The 20,890-nt window shown below is 35.8% G+C and overlaps 2 protein-coding genes across 2 annotated transcripts in view; both read right to left on the reverse strand.

Moving 5' to 3' along the window:
• The window catches only part of LOC140755462 (uncharacterized), a 33,163-nt gene that overhangs the window by 2,037 nt on the left and 10,236 nt on the right, over positions 1-20,890 (reverse strand). Inside the window, exons 9-16 of the mRNA XM_073090735.1 lie at positions 11,396-11,407; positions 10,663-10,737; positions 5,301-5,405; positions 3,733-3,783; positions 3,394-3,492; positions 1,859-2,032; positions 1,320-1,436; positions 358-531 (exon numbers count right to left, since the gene is read on the reverse strand). Of these exons, the coding sequence (XP_072946836.1) occupies positions 358-531; positions 1,320-1,436; positions 1,859-2,032; positions 3,394-3,492; positions 3,733-3,783; positions 5,301-5,405; positions 10,663-10,737; positions 11,396-11,407 (807 nt within the window). The remainder of the gene's footprint in view (positions 1-357; positions 532-1,319; positions 1,437-1,858; positions 2,033-3,393; positions 3,493-3,732; positions 3,784-5,300; positions 5,406-10,662; positions 10,738-11,395; positions 11,408-20,890) is intronic.
• On the reverse strand, positions 12,214-16,502 carry LOC140755457 (uncharacterized). The gene is made up of 2 exons (XM_073090727.1): positions 13,639-16,502; positions 12,214-12,754 (listed from the first exon to the last, which is right to left on the reverse strand). The coding sequence occupies exon 1, from the start codon at positions 15,986-15,988 to the stop codon at positions 14,756-14,758; it is 1,233 nt and encodes a 410-aa protein (XP_072946828.1). The 5' UTR covers positions 15,989-16,502; the 3' UTR covers positions 12,214-12,754; positions 13,639-14,755.

Here is a 20,890-nt window from a genome sequence, read left to right on the forward strand (position 1 = left end):
ATAATACAAGTGGCTATTATATGCAAATACTCTTTAATCTGAAAATGAAACGACGTTAAAAAAAGGCGGAACCCTTCGTGGTTCGTCACCGAAGGGTCCATCGCTACACCTTGTAGCAACTTTTACTAAGAGTTGCAATTTATTATTATAAAAGCAAAAAGATTTACGTAGGACTTCCTTAAGTAGGACTCCAATGTTGATTTGGGGTAGATTTCAGGGTTTATTAGGTGGACTGCAGTATTTGAAAATTACAAAACTTCAAAGTTACAAATAAAATATTACATTTCTGGGTAAAGAACAGACAAGTCTTATAAAATTGCAAAAAATCTTCAGCCAATCTCCAAAACTAGGTATTACCAGCTATCCTCAGATTGCCAACAACAGGGTTAAAGTAGAAGTAGTTGTGGCTTAGTCTCCAGCTGTCGTTCTGCCGTAGTGAGAAGACAATGAGGCCGTACGTTGTCAGGTCTGGTATGTAGGCGTACGCGTCACCACAGTCAGTATCGATGTCTACTGTTATTGATGCTAGACCTGGAATCAAGAGGAATTATTAGACGTAAGTGGCTTGCGTAGAACTTTTGAAGCTGGTAGAACCCTTTGTGGTTCGACTCCGGCGGCACCACCGCCACACCTATTTCTGCCTAATAACAGCAGTGTTAGGCGCTGCTGTGTTCCGTTTTGGAGGGTGTGGTAAGGGACATACTTATCCGAGGCGTTCCAGCTTAGTCCTCAAGGGTAGCGGCGCATCTGTGGCCTCGAATAAGCATGTCTCCCTTATCGCACCCTACAAGCCACAATACAGCAGCGCTTAACACTGCTGTTATTAGGCAGAAATAGGTTGATGCCGCCGGATTCGAAGCACCTTTCAATGAATTTAATTGTTAAAGAAGCGCGGGCCACTTGACATTGTGTAGAACTTTCCTGTTCTGCAAAGTATCGTCCGATACTTGGCTGGATATGGTGGTTTGAAGGCCTTGAGGCAATCAAGGAGCGGAGGCCTCTAATTGTATTCCGAGTAAAACCAACATTTTTTTTCTATCAATTCTTTAAAAAATATTTCCAGATAATAAAATTATTTCAATAAAGAATATAGTAATGATTAAAGAGCAAGTATTGTGGGTGAAAAAGGGAAAAATACAGTTTTTAAAAAGAAAAGTAAAAGTTTGGTCTAGCGAAATTAGTTTTTTTTCTGTGTTGTGGGAATCCCTCTTTTGTGGAGGCTCCGGGGCAGTAGCTGTCCTTCCCTTAATGGAAGGAAAAGCGAAGCTTAATTATCAGGGCCGGATTACGGATGAGTGATTAGTGAATTTTACCCTTACCTGTTGGTGTGTTCGCTGCTGGTATGTCTGCGCTCTTGAAGGGGTAGCGAAAGATCTCCGTGTCGGTCCGTAAGTCGTAGATAACGATGGATGGAGTCTGCACTTGTTGGGGATTGCCTGAAAAATAGTCGAGGTTGAACTAAAAGAACTATTTTAGAAGGTGCTAGAAGTAAGATACGGCATACGTAATAAAAGGAGGGGATGACTCACCACTTCATTTGTTAAGGCAGAAATAGGAGGTAGTTTTGTATTAATTAGGATAGTATTATAAATAATGAAATTATATATTTATGAATAAATTATGATAGTTTAAAAACTAAAATCCACGCTGAAATTGCACAAGGCAAATAGTTAATCCTGGTTCCTGACGAGAATGGGATAAAATTATTAAAATCGTGTATTGTCATCTGTTCTTGATAATTGTTCAAAATTCAGTAATCGGACAGTTCAAAGTGGGTAAAAATCGAGTTCAAAGATTCCGTTACATACATACATACATACAAAGCGTGGTAAAAAGGTAATATAGAGTAGATAATTACCAGGTATTTCTAACAATCCAGTGTCTACCATCCACAATCTGCCGCACTTGTCAGCTCTGGTTCGGTAGACTGACACTAGAGTCTTTGAGCTCTCGAAGTCAGGGTATGGCTTCAGTGGTGGTGACTTCTCCTGGGGGTTCGCCAGGTCTATGTAGTTGAGGGTTGAAGGTATACCTGGAAATAGAAATAGCCTACGTCACAAGCGTTCTACACATCTCGATCCCAAATGAGACAGAATCTAAGACGCAATTTTATTTATGTAATTTAAGAAGCAAAGGATCATTAAATCATTAATTTATAGCTTTTTGAATATTGTTAATTTTTTACATTTATTTCCTAATGGCATTTTATAATACAACTATAATTGCGTTTAAATATTACGTTTCATTTTTTGTCTACGCAAATTCAACCATATCTCCTCTTTTCGTCGCCAGCTCCGTTGGCTCCCTATTCGTGAACGTAGACAATTTCATTTCACGCTAAAACAGCGCGGCTTTGGAATGCTCTTCCTGAGGAACTTAAAAGATGTTCTCCAAATACACATTTAAAAAGAATGCCTTTGCTCACTATTGTAATTTAGTTCATTATTAGATATGGTGTCTACACCTTTTTTCTTAATTTTCATGTAGGTACTAATTTATTTTAAATGTCTTCTTATCTATTTATATCTTATTTCTTTTTTTCTCTCTCTTTCTCTCATTATTTCTTTTTTATGTTCTCCTTTCTCCCTTTTATTATCATTTTATTTTATTTACTATTTATTATTATTATTTAGTATAGTTGTACCGCCTTTATTTTTTCTGCACATCCCTAAGGTTGACTGGGAGATAATGCTATTTAGCATTACGTCCGCCTTTTGCACACTTTTAGAGATTTACTTTTACGAGGCGTTCCAACTTAGTTGTCAGAGGTAGCTGCTGGTCTTGTGTAGTTCGGGAACGAGTTCTGAATAGTTCGGAAGAGCGCTCCCAGAGATGAACTACGCGAACTAGATCCCCAATTTCCCGCTCCATAGTTCGTTAGCTCCTAACTGAACAAGTGAAAAAATGGCGGTAACTGAACTAATGTCGTCATATTTTAGGAATATGTTATATGAATCAATAGGTTTATCCTATTTTTTCTCAAACATTTTTATTCATGCATTCCTTCTTGTTACATAATCTACAAAATTCAAATTTACATACAAATTGATAAAAAAAAGGCAGATATTTCGCCCTTTCAGTTCATCAGTTCTTTAGTTCCCCACTGTTCGGTAAGCAGCTGGGAGCAGACGAACTAAAAGAGCGAACTAGTTCGTTTAGGAGCCGCGAACTAGATTGAGCGATCCCAGATGCGAACTATTACGCCCAAGACTAGTAGCGGCTACATACGTGGTCGACCTCAGGTAAGAATATCCTATCTGGGGTTGATTCAATTCATTGTACTTAAAAAAAACTCAAGCTTCACTCTATGACCCATACGGCTTAAAAACAAAAGTTATGACGTGAATTATTTTTATGAATTATACAAAATATGTATTACAGAAAATAACATACCATATCTTCGCCTAGGTACTGTGATGAAGACTCTATCATCAACTCGTTCGACTCCCATGGGAACATTATTGTATTGAATAAAGAAATCATTTGGATTACCTGAAAATAAATGATTTTTATTCGTATCATATTCGTAAAGTAATAAAGTTGTAATGCGACTACTCTGTAACAGATGGCGTTAGTTATTTAGACTACCCGAAAATAAGTGATTTTTAAAAGAATTTGTAACGCGACTACTCGATACTAGATGGCGTTACTTGTTTGACAAAATAATCGAATGAAATAAATGAAGTAATTTAATTCGATGCGAAATGTTTCACATTATGTGCAATATCTTACCGGAAGGTCGCGATGTACTTGTAGGTGTGGGGGTACTGTACTGAAACGGCACTGAAAAATAATTATTGTATTTAAAAAACATTTTATTGAAGGTGGTAGAACCCTTTATGGTTCGACTCTGGCGGCACCACCGCCACACCTATTTCTACCTAATAACAGCAGTGCTAGGCGCTGCTGTGTTCCGGTTTGAAGGGTGTAGTAAGGGAGACAGACTTTTCCGAGGCGTTCCAGCTTAGTCCTCAGGGGTAGCGTCGCATCTGTGGCCGACCTCAGGTAGGAATATCTAATCCATCTGGGGTTGATTACAGATGTCCATGGGCGGCAGTAGCCACATACCATCAGGTGGACTGCATGCTCGTCTGCTACTCTTATATTATATAAAAAAAAAAAACATTTTTATTAATACTTAGGTATAGTTATCGCCAAACTGCTGGTCCGCTCTGAAATTGTTCCGAGCACCACCCTACCACCATCTTTTAAAACGAATCATAAGTAGTTCAGGAATGTTTTATTTTAATATTGCATCAACATTATCTTGTTTAGTACCACGACCTCCTTAAAACAGTTTTATTTTTGTACTGCCGAGCGATGTAAACTTAAACCCTTATTAAATTTTCGCGTATTTTTTGAATAAAACTAACTGAAATTGTCATATTTTGCTCAAAAAAATAAAATTCCTGCAAAAAAAGAATGATTAATTTGAACCGACATTATACAAAACTGCTTATTGTAATATTACAAAAACAATCCTACTTTAACGAGGTCGTGGCACGAAATTTTAATGTATGATTAAAATAATATTGTTTTAAGAGATGATAGTAGGCCCCCAGGTGTAGTCATACAATTTGCTATGGCGACGCGATTCATTTTATATTCAGAGCGGACTAGAAGTTTTACGCGGACTATAAATAATTACATAGTTATTAAAATACTAAGTAAATAACTTTTAAAATAATGAATATCAAAATGCATTAAATATTTATTGTGTGTAGACGTGGATGCACTTAAAAATTGTCGGAAAACAAATACTTATTGTCTATTTCACTAGACAGAAACATCTATTCACTAAACAAAACAATCTACAAGACATAGACAAAACTATCTTTTCCATTCTACAATGAGATTGGAACACGATTTTAAGAATATCCAACAAGATTAATGGTTATTTTTGATGTTTATTACGTTTTAAACGATCATCATCAACCCCTTACTGTCCCACTGCTGGGCACGGGTCTCCTCTCAGAATGAGAAGGATTAGGTCATAGTCCACCGCGCTGGACAAGTGCGTATTGGTAGACTTCACATACCTTTAAGATTTTTTTTTTTATATAAATCTCTCAGGTATGCAGGTTTCCTCACGATGTTTTCCTTCACCGTTTAAGCAAGTGATAATTAATTTCTAATACGCCCATAAATTTGAAAATCAGAGGTGCCTGGGATTTGAACCTCGGAACCCTCGATCGAGAGGCCGCGTTTCTTAACCACTAGGCTATCACTTTAAACGATAATAAAACCAAAATCATGATAATAAATTGTGAAAATGAAATGAAAAAAAATGTGTTACTTACTCTGACCCCATATCCTTGCAGGGTCATACTTATCTTTAGGAAAGATAATACGGTCAGACTGGCGAGTCACTCTCGCATTTCCGAAAGTAGCGCGATCTTCTGAAACTAATAATAAAAATGTTAATTAGTTTTACTAATTATTATTATATGAATAATGTAAGTGTATTATTTAATATATAACCAAGTTATTTAATTTCAATTAAAATTATTAAAAAATTAATTTAAAGTAAAAAGTAATAAATTAAATGATAAAGTAATAAAACAGAACTTATTTACAAAATTAACAAAAAATATATAAATAAAGTAATAGTTTTCTCCTATTTTCATAGACCTTAGGTACTCGCTGGCTATGCTACAACCTTTAAAAAAATAATAAAATAGTAATAGTTATTAAAATAAAATATTACTTTTACTTCCGCTTACCACTACTGGGTAACAGATGGCGTTACTTCAGCTCAATACTATTTTTAATGCAAGCCCTATATGAAAGAACTAGCTGACCCGGCAAACTTTGTACCGCCTCAAAATCTATTTATCAAATATATTTCATATAAAATATAGCCTATGTTACTCGTGGATAATGTAGCTTTCAAATGGTGAAATAATTTTTAAATCGGTCCAGTAGTTTTTGAGCCTATTCATTACAACCAAACAAACAAGCAAAGTTTTCCTCTTTATAATATTAGAATAGATAGTATAGATAATTGGGCAACGGCGAGCATCAAATTTTCATTTTTTTTATTAATATTATTTGTTATCACAGCAGGCATAGATATAAATGCGTTGTTGAAAAACGCCAAAAAATAGCGGTTTCTTGTATGTGGACCCCGTTTTATATTAAAGTATATTACCTCCTTAGATAAGAACATCTGTACCTACCAGTTCTAAATATACCCATAATGTCTTATTTAATATCAATAATTCAAAAATACATAATGTATTCGTAATTTTTTGCCCCAAAACCGCTATTACAAGGTCTTTTATGCAGTTTTTGTAACTGTTTTTAGATTTCGTATTGTTTCGTAATAATTATTCAGTTATTATTAGAACATCTTTTGTGTTGTAACAAAAATACTGATGCATTGTATCTTGTACGATTGTATGAACTTATGTTATCATAATTATAATCATTATTAGTGATGTTATAGATATAGAAATTCGGATCTCCAGATCCACACAAATACAGATATCCGAAACCGATATCTGATATTTTTTTATAATGTACAAGTAGCAGACGAGCATGCAGTCCACTTGATGCTATGCTACTGCCGCCCATGGACATCTATAATCAACCCCAGATAAGACCAAATTTCCACCTGAGGTTGGCCACAGGTGCGCCGCTATCCCTGAGGACTAAGCTGGAATGCCTCGGATAAGTGCCCTTACCACACCCTTCAAATCATAACACATCAGCTACACTGCTGATATAACAGAAATAGGTGTGGCGGTGGTGCTGCCGGAGTCGAATCACAAAGTGTTCTACCACCTTCCAATATACATACATATATATTATAACTAGCTGACCCGGCAAATGTTGTGTTGCCATATAAATAAAAAAATGTTAAGGGTGAACAACCCTTATCACTTAGGGGTATGAAAAATAGATAGCCGATTCTCAGACCAACTGAATATGCATATGAAATTTGATGAAAATCGCTAAAGTCGTTTCGGAGGAGTACGGTAACTAACATTGTGACACGAGAATTTTATATATAAGAAGATATATCTTAGTATCGCTTTTAATTAACCGCAAGTAGTGAAGTAAATGATTTATAGCTTATAGGAAGTTATAGTGCAACATCATAATATTATTTTATTACTGATAACTTATGCACTTGATTATACATATAATATTAATGATTATATCTATGTACGTGAAGATGTAACTTGTTTTTATTACATATATAATGTAAATACTAAGAAAATCTAAGAACGTGTTACATTTGTTGTTAAGGGCCATTTATTATTTTGTCTCTGTAGTTCCGGGACCAGAATAGGGCTACGGTATCCCCTGCCTATTTTTTTTTTACGTGGGGAAACCCTCATGTGTTCCTCTCTGCCGCGCGGATATGCCGGACTCTTACCGGCTTAGATAAGAGTAGATTCCTATCCGAAGTGTTGCTACCCCTGAGGACGCGAATACATGTGTCTCTTACCATCCTTCAAACACAGTAGCGCTAACCACTGCTGTTATTAGCAATTATAATTAGAAATAGGTGTTACTTAGTGGGATCTATCATCTTAAAAAATGGTAAAAAAGACGCTTTCTACACTCAAAGCCCTACACTAGGATTCCCTGTGTCGTAAGTGCAATGACACGCACAGACGAATACACAAACATCCAGACCCAGGACAGATTCATTCATAATCAATCATTCAGATGTTTGTTTGGCCGGGGATCGAATCCGGACCCTTTGCGCATTAGACCAGTATGGTGACCGCTCCGCCACGCAGGTCGTCACTAATCGCGATGTACCAGCTGTTTTTAGGGTTCCGTACCCATAGGGTAAAAACGGAATTATTACTACTATTACTACTACTATTACTACTGTCTGTCTGTATGTCACAGGACTCTGTCTCTTGAAGACATATGTATATCATATATCATATCAACAACCCATTACTGTCCCACTGCTGGGCACGGGTCTCCTCTCATAATGAGAAGGATTAGGCCATAGTCCACCGCGCTGGCCAAGTGCGTATTGGTAGACTTACACATACATTTGATATTTTTTTTTATAAATCTCTCAGGTATGCAGGTTTCCTCACGATGTTTTCCTTCACCGTATAGCAAGTGATAATTAATTTCTAATACGCACATAACTTTGAAAAATCAGAGGTGCCTGGGATTTGAACGTCGGAACCCTCGATCGAGAGGCCGAGTTTCTTAACCACTGGGCTATCACTGCTTGAAGACATACGAATGATAATTTAGCAAAAGCTATTCTCGTTGAAAATGAACAAATTATAACTACACTTTTCATATCTACTAATTTGCAATTAAATTTCAAGTGTCTATCTATTACGGTTCCGGTAATATACATATTTATTTTGTAGGTGGTAGAACTCTTTGTGGTTCGACTCCGGCGGCACCACCGCCACGCCTATTTCTACCTAATAACAGCAGTGTTAGGCGCTGCTGTGTTCCGGTTTCAAGGGTGTGGTAAGGGAGACAGACTTTTCCGAGACGTTCCAGCTTAGTCCTCAGGGGTACCGGCGCATCTGTAGCCGACCTCAGGTAGGAATATCTTATTCTATCTGGGGTTGATTACAGATGTCCATGGGCGGCAGTAGCCACTTAACATCAGGTAGACAGCACGCTCGTCTGCTACTCTTATTATATTATATAAAAAAATGTATAATGGTGGTCGCTATAATAATACCAAAAATAAATACTCCTACCTAAATTAAAAAAAAAAATGGGAGTCGCTGTACTAGAAACTGCTTTTTGCGTTATCTATTAAAAAAAATTTTATCTATTAAATAGTATTTTACTTTATTAATTATATGTAAAAATAATGGCATTTAAAAAAAATGAAAAAGAGAATAATGATTTTTAAAATTAAAAAAGACACCCACTGAGTTTCTTACCGGATCTTCTCAGTAGAGGTCGCGTTCCGATCCGGTAGTAGTTTAAGAAAATATTGTACTTAACTGACAATTTGTAAGTGCCGCCGTTGGCCTATAAAAAATAAATATATTTCATTTCACTTCATTTCAGTACGGATCAATTAAATAATTCATACGGAACCCTCCGTGTGCGAGTTCGACTTGTACTTGGCTGTGTATAGTTTTCCTGCACTTAGAACATTCGTCAGAAGTACTTAAAACACAAATAAACTTTACACAGAATTCTCAAGTCACTATTCAAAGTAAATATGAAGAAATCGTGATGATTTCGACCTTGTAAGTAGTTTTACACGAAGTATATTAGAGGTTAGCTATTTATTTAAAACTATGTATTTTTATATAAAACTAGCTGACCCGGCAAACGTTGTGTTGCCATATAAATAAAAAAATGTTAAGGGTGAACAACCCTTATCACTTAGGGGTATGAAAAATAGATAGTAGCCGATTCTCAGACCTACTGAATATGCATATAAAATTTGGTGAAAATCGGTAAAGCCATTTCGGAGGAGTACGGTAACTAACATTGTGACACGAGAATTTTATATATAAGATATAAGAGTAGCAGAGGAGGATGCAAACCTGATGGTAAGTGGCTACTGCCGTCCATGGACATATGTAATCAACCCCAGATAGGATTAGATATTCCTACCTGAGGTCGGCCACAGATGCGCCGCTACCCCTGAGGATTAGGCTGGAACGCCACGGAAAAGTATGTCTCTCTTACCACACCCTTCAAACCAGAACGTATCAACGCTTGACACTACTTTTACGAGTAATAGGCAGAAATAGGTGATGCCACCGGAGTCGAACTACAAAGGGTTCTACTACCTTCATAATGATCTCATCTTTAACTTATTATTGTCCCACTGCTGGGCATGGGTCTCAGAAGGGGTCAAAGTAGCCCAACACGCTAAAAGACAGAGTTTACACATTTGAGAATATTGTGAGGAATTTTGAAAGGTAGGATCACTATAATACTGTCCCTGTAGTTCCGAGACCAGAATAGGTCTACGGTACCTGTCTGTCGTAAGAGGCGACTAAAAGGTGGCTTCCGGGGTTGCGGGTGGCAAGAGTTGGAGCTCGAACCGCCCGGCCAGCGGCCCCGGGAAGGACGGCTGTATGTGTGGTCGCATACCGTCGTGCACACCAGACGGTGTGACGAGCTTATGCTCATGGCGGAGCCCGATGGGGCAACGCGTTTAGAGGACTCCGGTTGAGTCCTCAACGCAGCGTCGAGGACGGCCACCGGGGGGATTTTAGTGCGGTAAGAATCCCACATAACCCTGTGTCGCTCCCACGGCATCGGGTACCATTTGAAGATTCCCCCCTCGACCACATACCATCAATTGAAATGCTTGCTATTGTCTAATGCTATTGCTTTGTTTATTCCTACTTCATTTAGTCAAAACTATATTTGAATTATTGTTAACATACCAAATAAACAATACAAACAAACGCTTTTTACACTCACAGCCCCACACTAGGATTCCCTGTGTCGTGGATGCCATGGACACACACAAAGACAAATACACAAACACCCAGACCCAGAAACAGAAATCTAAATTCATCATCCAGATATCTGTCTGGCCGGGGATCGAACCCGGGACCCTTTGCGCGTCAGACCGGTATGGTGGCCGCTCCGCCACGCGGGTCGTCAAACATACTTAATTGTTTCAAGAACAATTTCATTTTATATTTAAGTATTTTACGCAAAAAAATATTTTTTACTTACCATTTTCGCCATTGATGTTGAAAGTCAGCTGTTTCCATTTGAAGACTTCGCGAAATTTTCCCAAATTTGAATTTTCTTGCGTTTTTACAAATCCCAGAATGTAGAGACTTAGTAATAATATTTGTGAAATAATGAAAATTCGTAAAGACATTTTCTGTAAAATTAATATTTTTTTGTAAATAATGTATATAATTATAGTTATAATGTATTTATTGTAAATATATTTTCTTTATGAATAATGTTATATAAATGTATTTTTTACTTTTTTTAAATGTATTGAATAAAAAATGTAAAATTAACAATTTTTTTATTGAATAACTCTTTTTTTTTATTATTTAAATAATAAAGTTAATGTTTTACGTTACGAATGTTACGAAAAATATATTTTTTGTATATTTTATTTTAAATTGACATGATATTAACTTTGTAAGTGTTTTGAAAAAAAATATACCTAATTTATCTTTGAAGAAAATTTATTTACTTAGAATACCGTGTCTAGAATTCTCAAAATAAAAAAATAAAATCTGCCCAGCGACTTTTAAAAAGTTCTTTCAGATTTCTGTTTTTTTAGTAAAGTCAAAATGCGTTATGAAATCACAAAATGAAAGCCGATTTATTTGCACAAACAATAATACTATTATTAAATATTACTTAACACTTATAATATAATATTAACAAACGCCGCCTGTTTCTCTATAGATAATCACTGTAATATTAAACATTCAGAAAAAACTTAATATAGTCCCTTTTCTGTGGGAATTTTAGGATAAAAAATATCTAAAAACACTCCCATAAACAAATGCAATATTGTGTAAAAATTTCAAATCTATCCCTCCATTACTTTTAGAGTTTTATGGACACAAACATACAGACAATTTTTTATATATGTACAAAGATTACTAACACTTTATGTAAAATAATTATATATTTTACGTTCAACACTAACCGAGTAGTAGATAGATCTAATGCTTACAGATAATTCTAAGATTTCCTCTCCAACATTAGGCAGGGGTTGTCAACATTTGGCACAAAATTACATTTAAATAATTTAAAGATTTATATTATTATTTTGTTGTCATCATTTGGCACAAAATTACATTTAAATAAATTAATGATTTTTATTATTTTTACTCATTAATAATATTAAGTAAAAATTGATTCGTAGTCATTTTAAATATGTTTCTAAATTCGAATTTATTTTCAACGCCATTTAACATTGTTGTAAATTAAAAAAATGTTTATGTTTTCATATAAACCAAAGGTTACGCTCCCCTGCCTCCGAAGGACATTATAACCATTATTTGTATACAAGTACATAGCGTATTATGAATTATCTAATATAAGATCTAATTCTACATATAACGCCTCTATGTCTGTAATAATAAGGCAGATAATTGCATAAATTTGTAATAGTTTGGCTGGAAAGGCGTTTGTTTTGGTGGACAACCTTCTATTACTTCCGAATATCTAAAGAAAAGGAAATAACTAAAGAAAAGAAATTCAGGTTTTTTTGATCGGTACATATTCTACAAATGTTTATTTTATTATTATTTTTTTAACATAGAAGTAGCAGACGAGCATGCAGTCCATCTGATGGTAAGTGGCTACTGCCGCCCATGGACATCTGTAATCAACCCCAGATAGGATTAGTCTTTATTATTAGATCAGATTATTAGATCTGAGGTCGGCCACAGATGCACCGTTATCTGAGGATTAAGCTGGGACACCTCGGATAAGTATGTCTCCCTTACCACACCCTTCAAACCAGAACACAGCAGCGCTTAACACTGCTGTTATGAGGCAGAAATAAGTGTGGCGGTGGTGCCGCCGGAGTCGAACCAAAAAGGGATTATCTGATAGTTTCGATTATGGATATTAGATTTTTAAGTAAAAGTTAATAAAATATAATTATGTAATGATTTGACTTTATTATTTATCAACTAGTAGTGCCCGCGGCTTCGCCCGCGTTTAAAAGAAAATGCATAACATACATATAACTGAAAATTTGTACCTTAATTGGAATGACAGTGGCGCTATCTGTCGATAATTGGTCGTACAAACTGAAACCTCGGAGTACCTCTTCCTACACTACCTCTTTATTGGGACCACATCAAAATTATTAAAAAACAGTGCAGAACTTTGTGGCAGGAATACTTCGATACTAGGTCTTGTGAGAAGGGAATCTGGTATCGAACTATTCAGCCACAAATATCAAAATTTTCGTGGATCGATAATATACCTTTTAAAAGAAATTGGCTAAAAACAGCGCTTAGGTTACGTTCCGGACATATTCCATCAAATAAATTTGCATTTTTAATGAACAAAATTACGTCACCAAATTGTGAGGATTGTGGTGTGATTGAGGATGTTACACATATTTTGATGGAATGTGTTCGAAATGAAACATTTCGGAATTTATATTTGGGAGTAAAGTCTGCACATGTTGGCATCTGAATAGCATTCTGGCTTCCCCGATGTCGGAGGAAGCTAGGGTGCTATTTAGGTTAGCTGACTTAGGTTTAGCAAAAAAATAATTTGGGTTCTATTCTATTTTTTTTATTATTATTTTATCTAAAATCATATTCAAATTTGGTTTATTCAAAATTGATTAATATTGATTTTTTTTTCGATCATTAACAAAATACCACCGCTTTGGATAGTGGTTCGTTATGGAGAGGAAGTGGCGAAAGAAACTCCGTATGTACGCAATTTAAAATATTTTAAAAGTATGTACTCGTTTTATACAATGTTATGAGATGAATTGCTTAATAGTTTGTTTGTACGGGATGATGTGTTCGCCCAGCGAAAAAATCCCACTTTTAATTAAAAATAAATAAATAAATAACTCTGAAACCTTCGTGGGCTCATGCACAACTTTGCTAAATATCAACACATGATGAAATGTTAAGATTCGATGTATAGTTTACGATTCCATAAAGGGTATACCTACAGCATAGATTAGTAAAGATTACTTACTCCTTGGTGATGTAATTAAGGTTTACTTTCGCGTGAAGGGGGTTCGTATTAAGACAAGGCGTGTTTCCTCAGCAAGCATTTAATTGCGACTGTTTTAAAAAATGTAATACACACTCTTATATGGCGCATTAACAAATCGTCTCAACATACCGCCCACCAAAGGACTATTTAAGTCCTTTAAAAAGAACATTCTGAACTACGAATACAAACAAACAAGTTATTTCGTCATCCCATGCTAGTCGCTCGAGCCACAACTTTTGTAGAAGGATTTTCGTTAATATAAAGCATGGCGCTATCCAACCTAATGGATCGAATAGTTTGTGCAGTGTAGAAAGTATATATCGCTTTGTAATATTGCTGCATTGCAAGGAATGTAAGGGTAAGTTGTATTCGATTTGATCCCTTTCTAGGTCCCATAGAACACCCAAGGTTTTAACCTTTCCGTCGACGTTTAGATCTATTTGAGAATGTGCGGATCGTTCACTGGGCTCAATAGACATCATTAAATCTGCATTGTTAGACGCCCATTTCTTTAATTCAAAACCTCCTCGACATAATAATTGTTTCAGGTCTCTACATATTTTAATCGCTTGACATGGCAGGTCACAACCCGACATAAGGTCATCGACGTAAAAATCTTCTTTAAGGATCTTTGCGGCTTCTGAATACTCATCTCCTTCGTCTTTGACCAGTTGCATAAGCGTCCGTACAGCTAGATAAGGCGCTGATGCTGTACCAAAGGTCACCGTTAAAAGTCGGTACTCTTTAACTTCATCAGATGGATTGTATCGCCAAAGGATTCGTTGAAAATCGCAATCTTCTTTGTCCAGCAGTATCATTCGATACATTTTTTGTATATCCGCTATGAAACACACGGCATGCATTCGCCATCTCATCAATAGACTTCGGAGGTCTTCTTGGAGTAAAGGTCCCAGCAACAACTCATCGTTTAGGGAAACGCCATTCGAACCCTTACAGGAGGCGTCAAAGACGACGCGTGTCTTCGTGGTCTCCTTGTCTTCACGGCATACGGCGTGGTGAGGTAAGTATACAGATTTTCTTTTATTTATTTCTTCTTTTGGTATTTCTTCTATATGTTTTAAATTCTCATATTCTTTCATAACGTTTGTGTATTCTTTTTCAGGTGTGGATCCTTATTAAATCTTCTTTCAAGCTGTAATAATCTATTCATTGCTATTGTTTTGGCGTCGCCTTCAATTGATTTATGAACTTCGTTCTTGAATGGTAATTTTACTATATATCGTCCTGTTTTGTCTCGTTTATGTGTTTTCTCATAGATTTCTTCGCATTGCTGTTCTTCTTTGGATAATGTTCTACTTGAAATTGTATTGATTTTCCATATTCTCTTTAAAAAATCTTGCATATTTATATCTTGTTCTGAGTCTGTTTCTATTTGCTGGTGCATTACAATGGATGTATTCTCGTTAATATCTGACTTCATACTTATTTCGCCGAATATTATCCACCCAAGGCTGGTATTTTGAGCGCATGGAGTGCCTGGGGGACCTTTGATTAAGCCTTCTTGCAACATTGTAGCATATTCTTTCACTCCCAGCAATAGATCTATCGTTCCAGATGTGCTGTAGTCTGGGTCTGCTAAGTTCAGACCTGATAAATGTGACCATTTGTTTATCCGTGTGATCTTCGTTTCAGGTATATGGGTAGTCAGCGGCTTTGACATTATATAAGCCCGCACAGGTAAGCTAAAATCTGACTCCCATCGCGAATTCACTTGGATATGTACTTGCTGCTTTACGGCCACCTTCATAGACTCCATCCCGGTAACGATCTTGTTAGTAGGGTATCTTCTTAACTTAAGTATTTGAGCCGCCTTTTCGCTGATAAAACATGCCTGTGACCCCTTGTCTACAAGTGCCTTGAGTACCGTGGCGTGCCCTTCTTCGCTTTTAACAATCACTAACGCAGTTGCTAGTAATGCAACTCGATGCTCGCTAATATGGTGTGACGCAATCATTGTATTTACTTTCACTTCTTCTACATTGGATTCAGTGGACACTGACGGCTGATTAGGTTCTTTATGCTCCGACGTGGTCACTCTTCTTGGTAAGTGCAGAAGAGAATGATGGCGCCTGTTACATACACGACACGATTGTACTACTCGACATTCCATGGCACTATGTCCCGGTGTTAGACAATTAAAGCACACATTATTATTCTTCACATAAAATCCTCGTTCCAAAGGTTGCATCTTAATAAACTCGCTGCATCTACTTAGGGTGTGGCCTTCTTTACATTTGATACAACCCTTAATTGTGGTTGTCACGTGAAATGTACGCTCCTTAATACTCTTCTCTCGAACTGTTGACATAGGTGTGATGAGTTCTATTGTACGAAATTTAGATTCCAAAAAGCTTCTCAATCTATCCCACGTAGGTAGTTCATCTGGACTACTTTTAAAGGCACACTCTTCCCAATCTCGATGAGACTCTGTGTCCAATTTCTGTACTACCAGAAATATGGTAAGAGGATCCCAAGAATCAGTAGAAATTTTCAGGTATTTCAAGCTGTTTAGGCATTCGGTTGTAGTATCCAAAAGCGATTTCAATAGATTAGCCGATTGAGTAGTGCACTTTCGTTGCGTAAATAATCTTCGTAGAAGAGCAATTCAATTCAATTCAATTCAGTTTATTTGCAAGAACATAGTGGTATATATGGGTCTTAAAATTAACATACATTCTTATGTCCTACCCCTATGGGTGTGCAAAATTAGGTATTTATAAGGAATTAAAATATTTACAATTACCATTTATATAACTGCAATGGAAACAAAATAATAATAATAATCAATGTCAAATAATAATTGCACATAATAACAATAATTATTACATTTTCCTAGTGTTCATAACAATAGCTAGGACAATAATATACTTAATGCGATAAAAATGTCATAATATAAATTAGTCAAATTTGGCATTAAGATAATCGCGTAAGGTATAAAAATTCCTTTCTATGAGCCATTCCTGTATCTTTCTTCGAAATTTATTCAATGGTAATTCCTTAAAAAAATTAGGTAGTTTATTATATATTTGAATTACTGAAATATGAGCGTTTCTTTTTAACATTTGTAATCTACAACTTGGTGTGTGCAATTTATGTTTGTTGACATTACGTCTTGATCTTTTAGGCGAGATTTCTAAGTCTAGATTAAAATAATTTGGATGTTCTCTTACAAATATGCAGGCTGCTCTGATATACATACATGTCAGAGTTAATACCTTAAGTTGTCTGAATAATGGCCTGCAACTAGCCATTGGGTCTACCCCACATATTGCTCGAATTGCCTTTTTTTGAATTTTGGAGGCTTTATCAACCTCAACAGAATTTCCCCACAGTAGAAGTCCATATGACAGAGTAGATGAAACATATCCGTGGTATACACTTAGCGCTGCACTTTGAGATACCGTTAATGTTAAGCGTCTGATAGCAAATACAAATTTGGCAAGTTTCTCGCATACTGTTAAAACATGATTCTTCCACTTTAAGTTGTCATCGATTGTAACACCCAAGTATTTAATGTTTTCTACCATTTGTATTTTTTGTTGCCCAAACATTATATTTATAGGTTTATTATGTGCTTTTGTTGAACAAAAATGTATTATTTTAGTTTTACTTATATTTAATTTAAGATTGTTGTCTTTGAGCCAGTCCATAATAGTACTTATTGTATAATTTATTTCTTTGTGCAAATTATCAAGTGTATCACTTTTTACGATGATAGTTGTATCATCTGCAAATAAGATAGTTTTATGTTGCGTTATTTGGGGGAGATCATTAATATATAAAAGAAATAAAAAAGGTCCAAGTACACTACCTTGAGGCACTCCCAAATTAATTAGTTTTTTACTAGATTGGCAAGTTATTTTTTTACTATTTATTATTTTCGATACCTCTGTATATTGTTTTCTGTCATGAAGGTAGTTTTTAAGCCATTCGAGTGGTTGCCCACGTATGCCATACTTTTCTAATTTGTCTATCAGAATTTGATGATGTAGAAAATCGAATGCCCTGGTCATATCTAAAAATATTGCTGCCACTTGTTTTTTGGCATTTAATGCCTGGGAGACTTCATTAACTAAGTTATAACAGGCTAACGTTGTGGATTTGTTTTTTATAAAACCAAATTGCTCATTTCTTAATATATTATACTTCATGATATATGCGTATAACCTTTTTAGCATTGCTTTCTCGAAAATCTGTGATATTACAGGCATAAGAGCCACTGGCCTGTAATTAGACATATCCTGTGGATTAAGTTTTTTAAATAAAGGTTTAATGGCTGATATTTTAAGTGCTTTTGGATAGTCACCTTGTTCAAATGAGCAGTTAACAATGTGACATAGTGGTGTACTCAACGAATCTGCACATTTCTTGATGACCCTTGTACTAATGCCATCATATCCGACTGAATTAGTATTTTTGAAGCATTAAAAAATAAGGAGTTAGTATTAAAATTATTAAGAAAAGATGTATTTGATTTTGAATTGGAATTATTGGATGTCATCGTATTATCATAAGTCAAATTAATAAAAAAGCAATTAAACAATTCGCAAATGTCAGATGGATTTGTGTAACTTTTATTATTGTGTTCAATAAGGTCAAGATGCTTATTTAAATTGTCATTGATACCCATATTGCTATTAATAATGTTCCATGTTGCCTTACATTTATTCCGGTTATTCTCTATGTACTTTTTGTGACTAATATGTTTAGCTTGATAAATGCACTTTTTGAGTAAATGGTTGTAGTTTTTATACGGTTGACCACATAACTTTTTATTACTATTTGACAGTTTAAACGTTAGATACAGAATTCTTTTACGAACACTTGCTTTACGTATTCCCTTTGTCATGCAGTGCATCTTTTTGCATTTATTTGTCTTTTTTTACAACAATATAGGGAAAGCATAGGTTATAAAAGAGAAGTATTAGCTCATGAAATTTATTGAACTTTTTGTTTAAAGAATTTTCCTCATAGACTTCTGAAAAGGACAAGGCCGTCATGCATTCACAAAACTTCTTAACGTTATTTTGGCTGTAGTCCCGAATAGTCTCGTACCAGTATGAGGACTTTTTATTTTTACGCAAGTCCATCGTTATGGTTTGTCCAGTTTCGTGATCTGGCAAGGCGAAATAATGAATATTTGTTGTAACGTTTTTTATATTACTTATAATTAAATCCAAACAGGCAAGATTTCTCGTTGGTTTGTTGATGTGAATTTCGAAATTGTAGTTATTAAGAATACTTTTTAATTCGTATGTCCTATTATTTTGTTGTAAAATGTTTATATTTAAATCCCCACATATTACAATTTTTTTATTAGCCCTTTTAATACACAAGTTAAAAAGCAATTGTTCCAGTTTGTTATAAAATACTTGAGCATTGACTATAAGGCGGCGGTTACCGTAGCGGTGCGATAGCGTTTCCCAAGCTTGCGCGTAATTTGTTTCCGTCACTTGTATATGTTTTAATAAGGATGCGGCTTCACCAGCGACCGTGGATTTTAAATAATGCAATTTCTGAACCTGAGTCAACGATGTATTTTGATGGACAAGTGAAAGGCACATGTCTTGATAAGTAGGCCATTCTTTATAGTTTCCAGTAAAAGTTGGTAGCTGAATTGTCGGTAGTCTGACTTGAGAGGAATTTATGGCATCAAATGAAGATGTACTGGAGTTACGAACGTCAGTCGACTGAAATCTCGCCGTCAACATATCATTAAGTTCAGCTTGTAGGTATATATAAATATCTTCAGTTAGATGGAATTCTTCGTTCACGAAGTACGGCAATATTCCCTTTTGTTCCCTCGTAATATTCCTCACTAAGTCTTCATGAGCCTTCTTAAATGTCGCTCAATACTCATTATTAGTTTTTATTATAGCTTCAATGTAACCTTTCGTAAAACGTTCCTTAGGGCACTTCTTCAAATTAATCTGAGCTTTCTTCAATAAAATCGCTGTGTCTTCTAAAACGCTAATCGCTTGTTCTATGGTAGCGGCCATAGTAAACACTTAATGTTTCTTATCTCTTCCGGAATGCAGTCCTTTTGTTCTCTCGGGTCGGCCTATTCAATATTTTTTGCGATGAGTGACCCAAACGCGTCCGGCTCGTTTCGACCATATGGTGATGTAATTAAGGTTTACTTTCGCGTGAAGGGGGTTCGTATTAAGACAAGACGTTTTTCCTCAGCAAGCATTTAATTGCGACTGTTTTAAAAAATGTAATACACACTCTTATATGGCGCATTAACAAATCGTCTCAACACTCCTAATACGAAAATGTACAGTTTTGAGAATTGAAATAGTTGCGTAAAAAAGTTTTGCCACGTCTCCGTGCTAAAATGTCCCTAAAATATTTGAAATAATTATTTATTTATTATGTAAATTACGCAGTATTAGTTATTTATTCGTAAATTTTCTCTAAAAATGTTTTTATTTGTCAAGAATTCAAAAAATTACTACTACTAATAAGCCGTTTGTGGGTTCATTAAATTTCAAGGCGGCGAAGTATCTTTACTAATCTAAACATCATTTTTTGTATGTATAGATTAAGTCATTTCTCCACCAGCGCCGTCACCAGACCGTAAGGTCGTTTGTCCACCGCACCGTCACCGAGCCGATACCGAGAACTTGATTTATTTCGGGCCGATTTTAATATGTCGTGACGGCGATAGTATGTCCACCGCGACCGATATCGGCGGTTTATTTTGTTCGATCGATATCGGCGTGTGACAATGTATGGACAAGTTCTAACGTGTTTTATATTGCCGGGACATCGGCCGAACAAAAACTCGGTGCTGATCTAGCGGTCACGCCGATCTACTCGGAATATCGGCCGGGATGACGGTGCTCGGGTGACGGACGTGCGGTGGACAAGCTGCTATAGTAAATGTATGTACTCTACTTCGGCGCCGTCATTAATTATCGGTATCGGCTCGGTGACGGTGGCGGTGGACAAACAGAGAACGAGATTATGTCAGGCCGACTTTAATATGAAGTGACGGACGTGCGGTGGACAGGCGCTACAGTAAATTGCTGCTATAGTAAAAAAACATGCTAAATAAACTGCTGTTTTAGATAAATGTAAAGCATGATACTTGAGCGAATGCTTTATTAAATATATATAATAATGATGGCATTTAAAAAAAGACAATAATAATTATTAAAAAAAGACAAACCCACTGAGTTTCTTACCGAATCTTCTCAGTAGAGGT

Source organism: Epargyreus clarus, unplaced genomic scaffold (genome assembly GCF_041222505.1).
Source record: "Epargyreus clarus isolate Ecla_fem2 unplaced genomic scaffold, WU_Ecla_fem_2.2 ptg000033l, whole genome shotgun sequence".
Classification (NCBI taxonomy): Eukaryota; Metazoa; Arthropoda; class Insecta; order Lepidoptera; family Hesperiidae; genus Epargyreus; species Epargyreus clarus.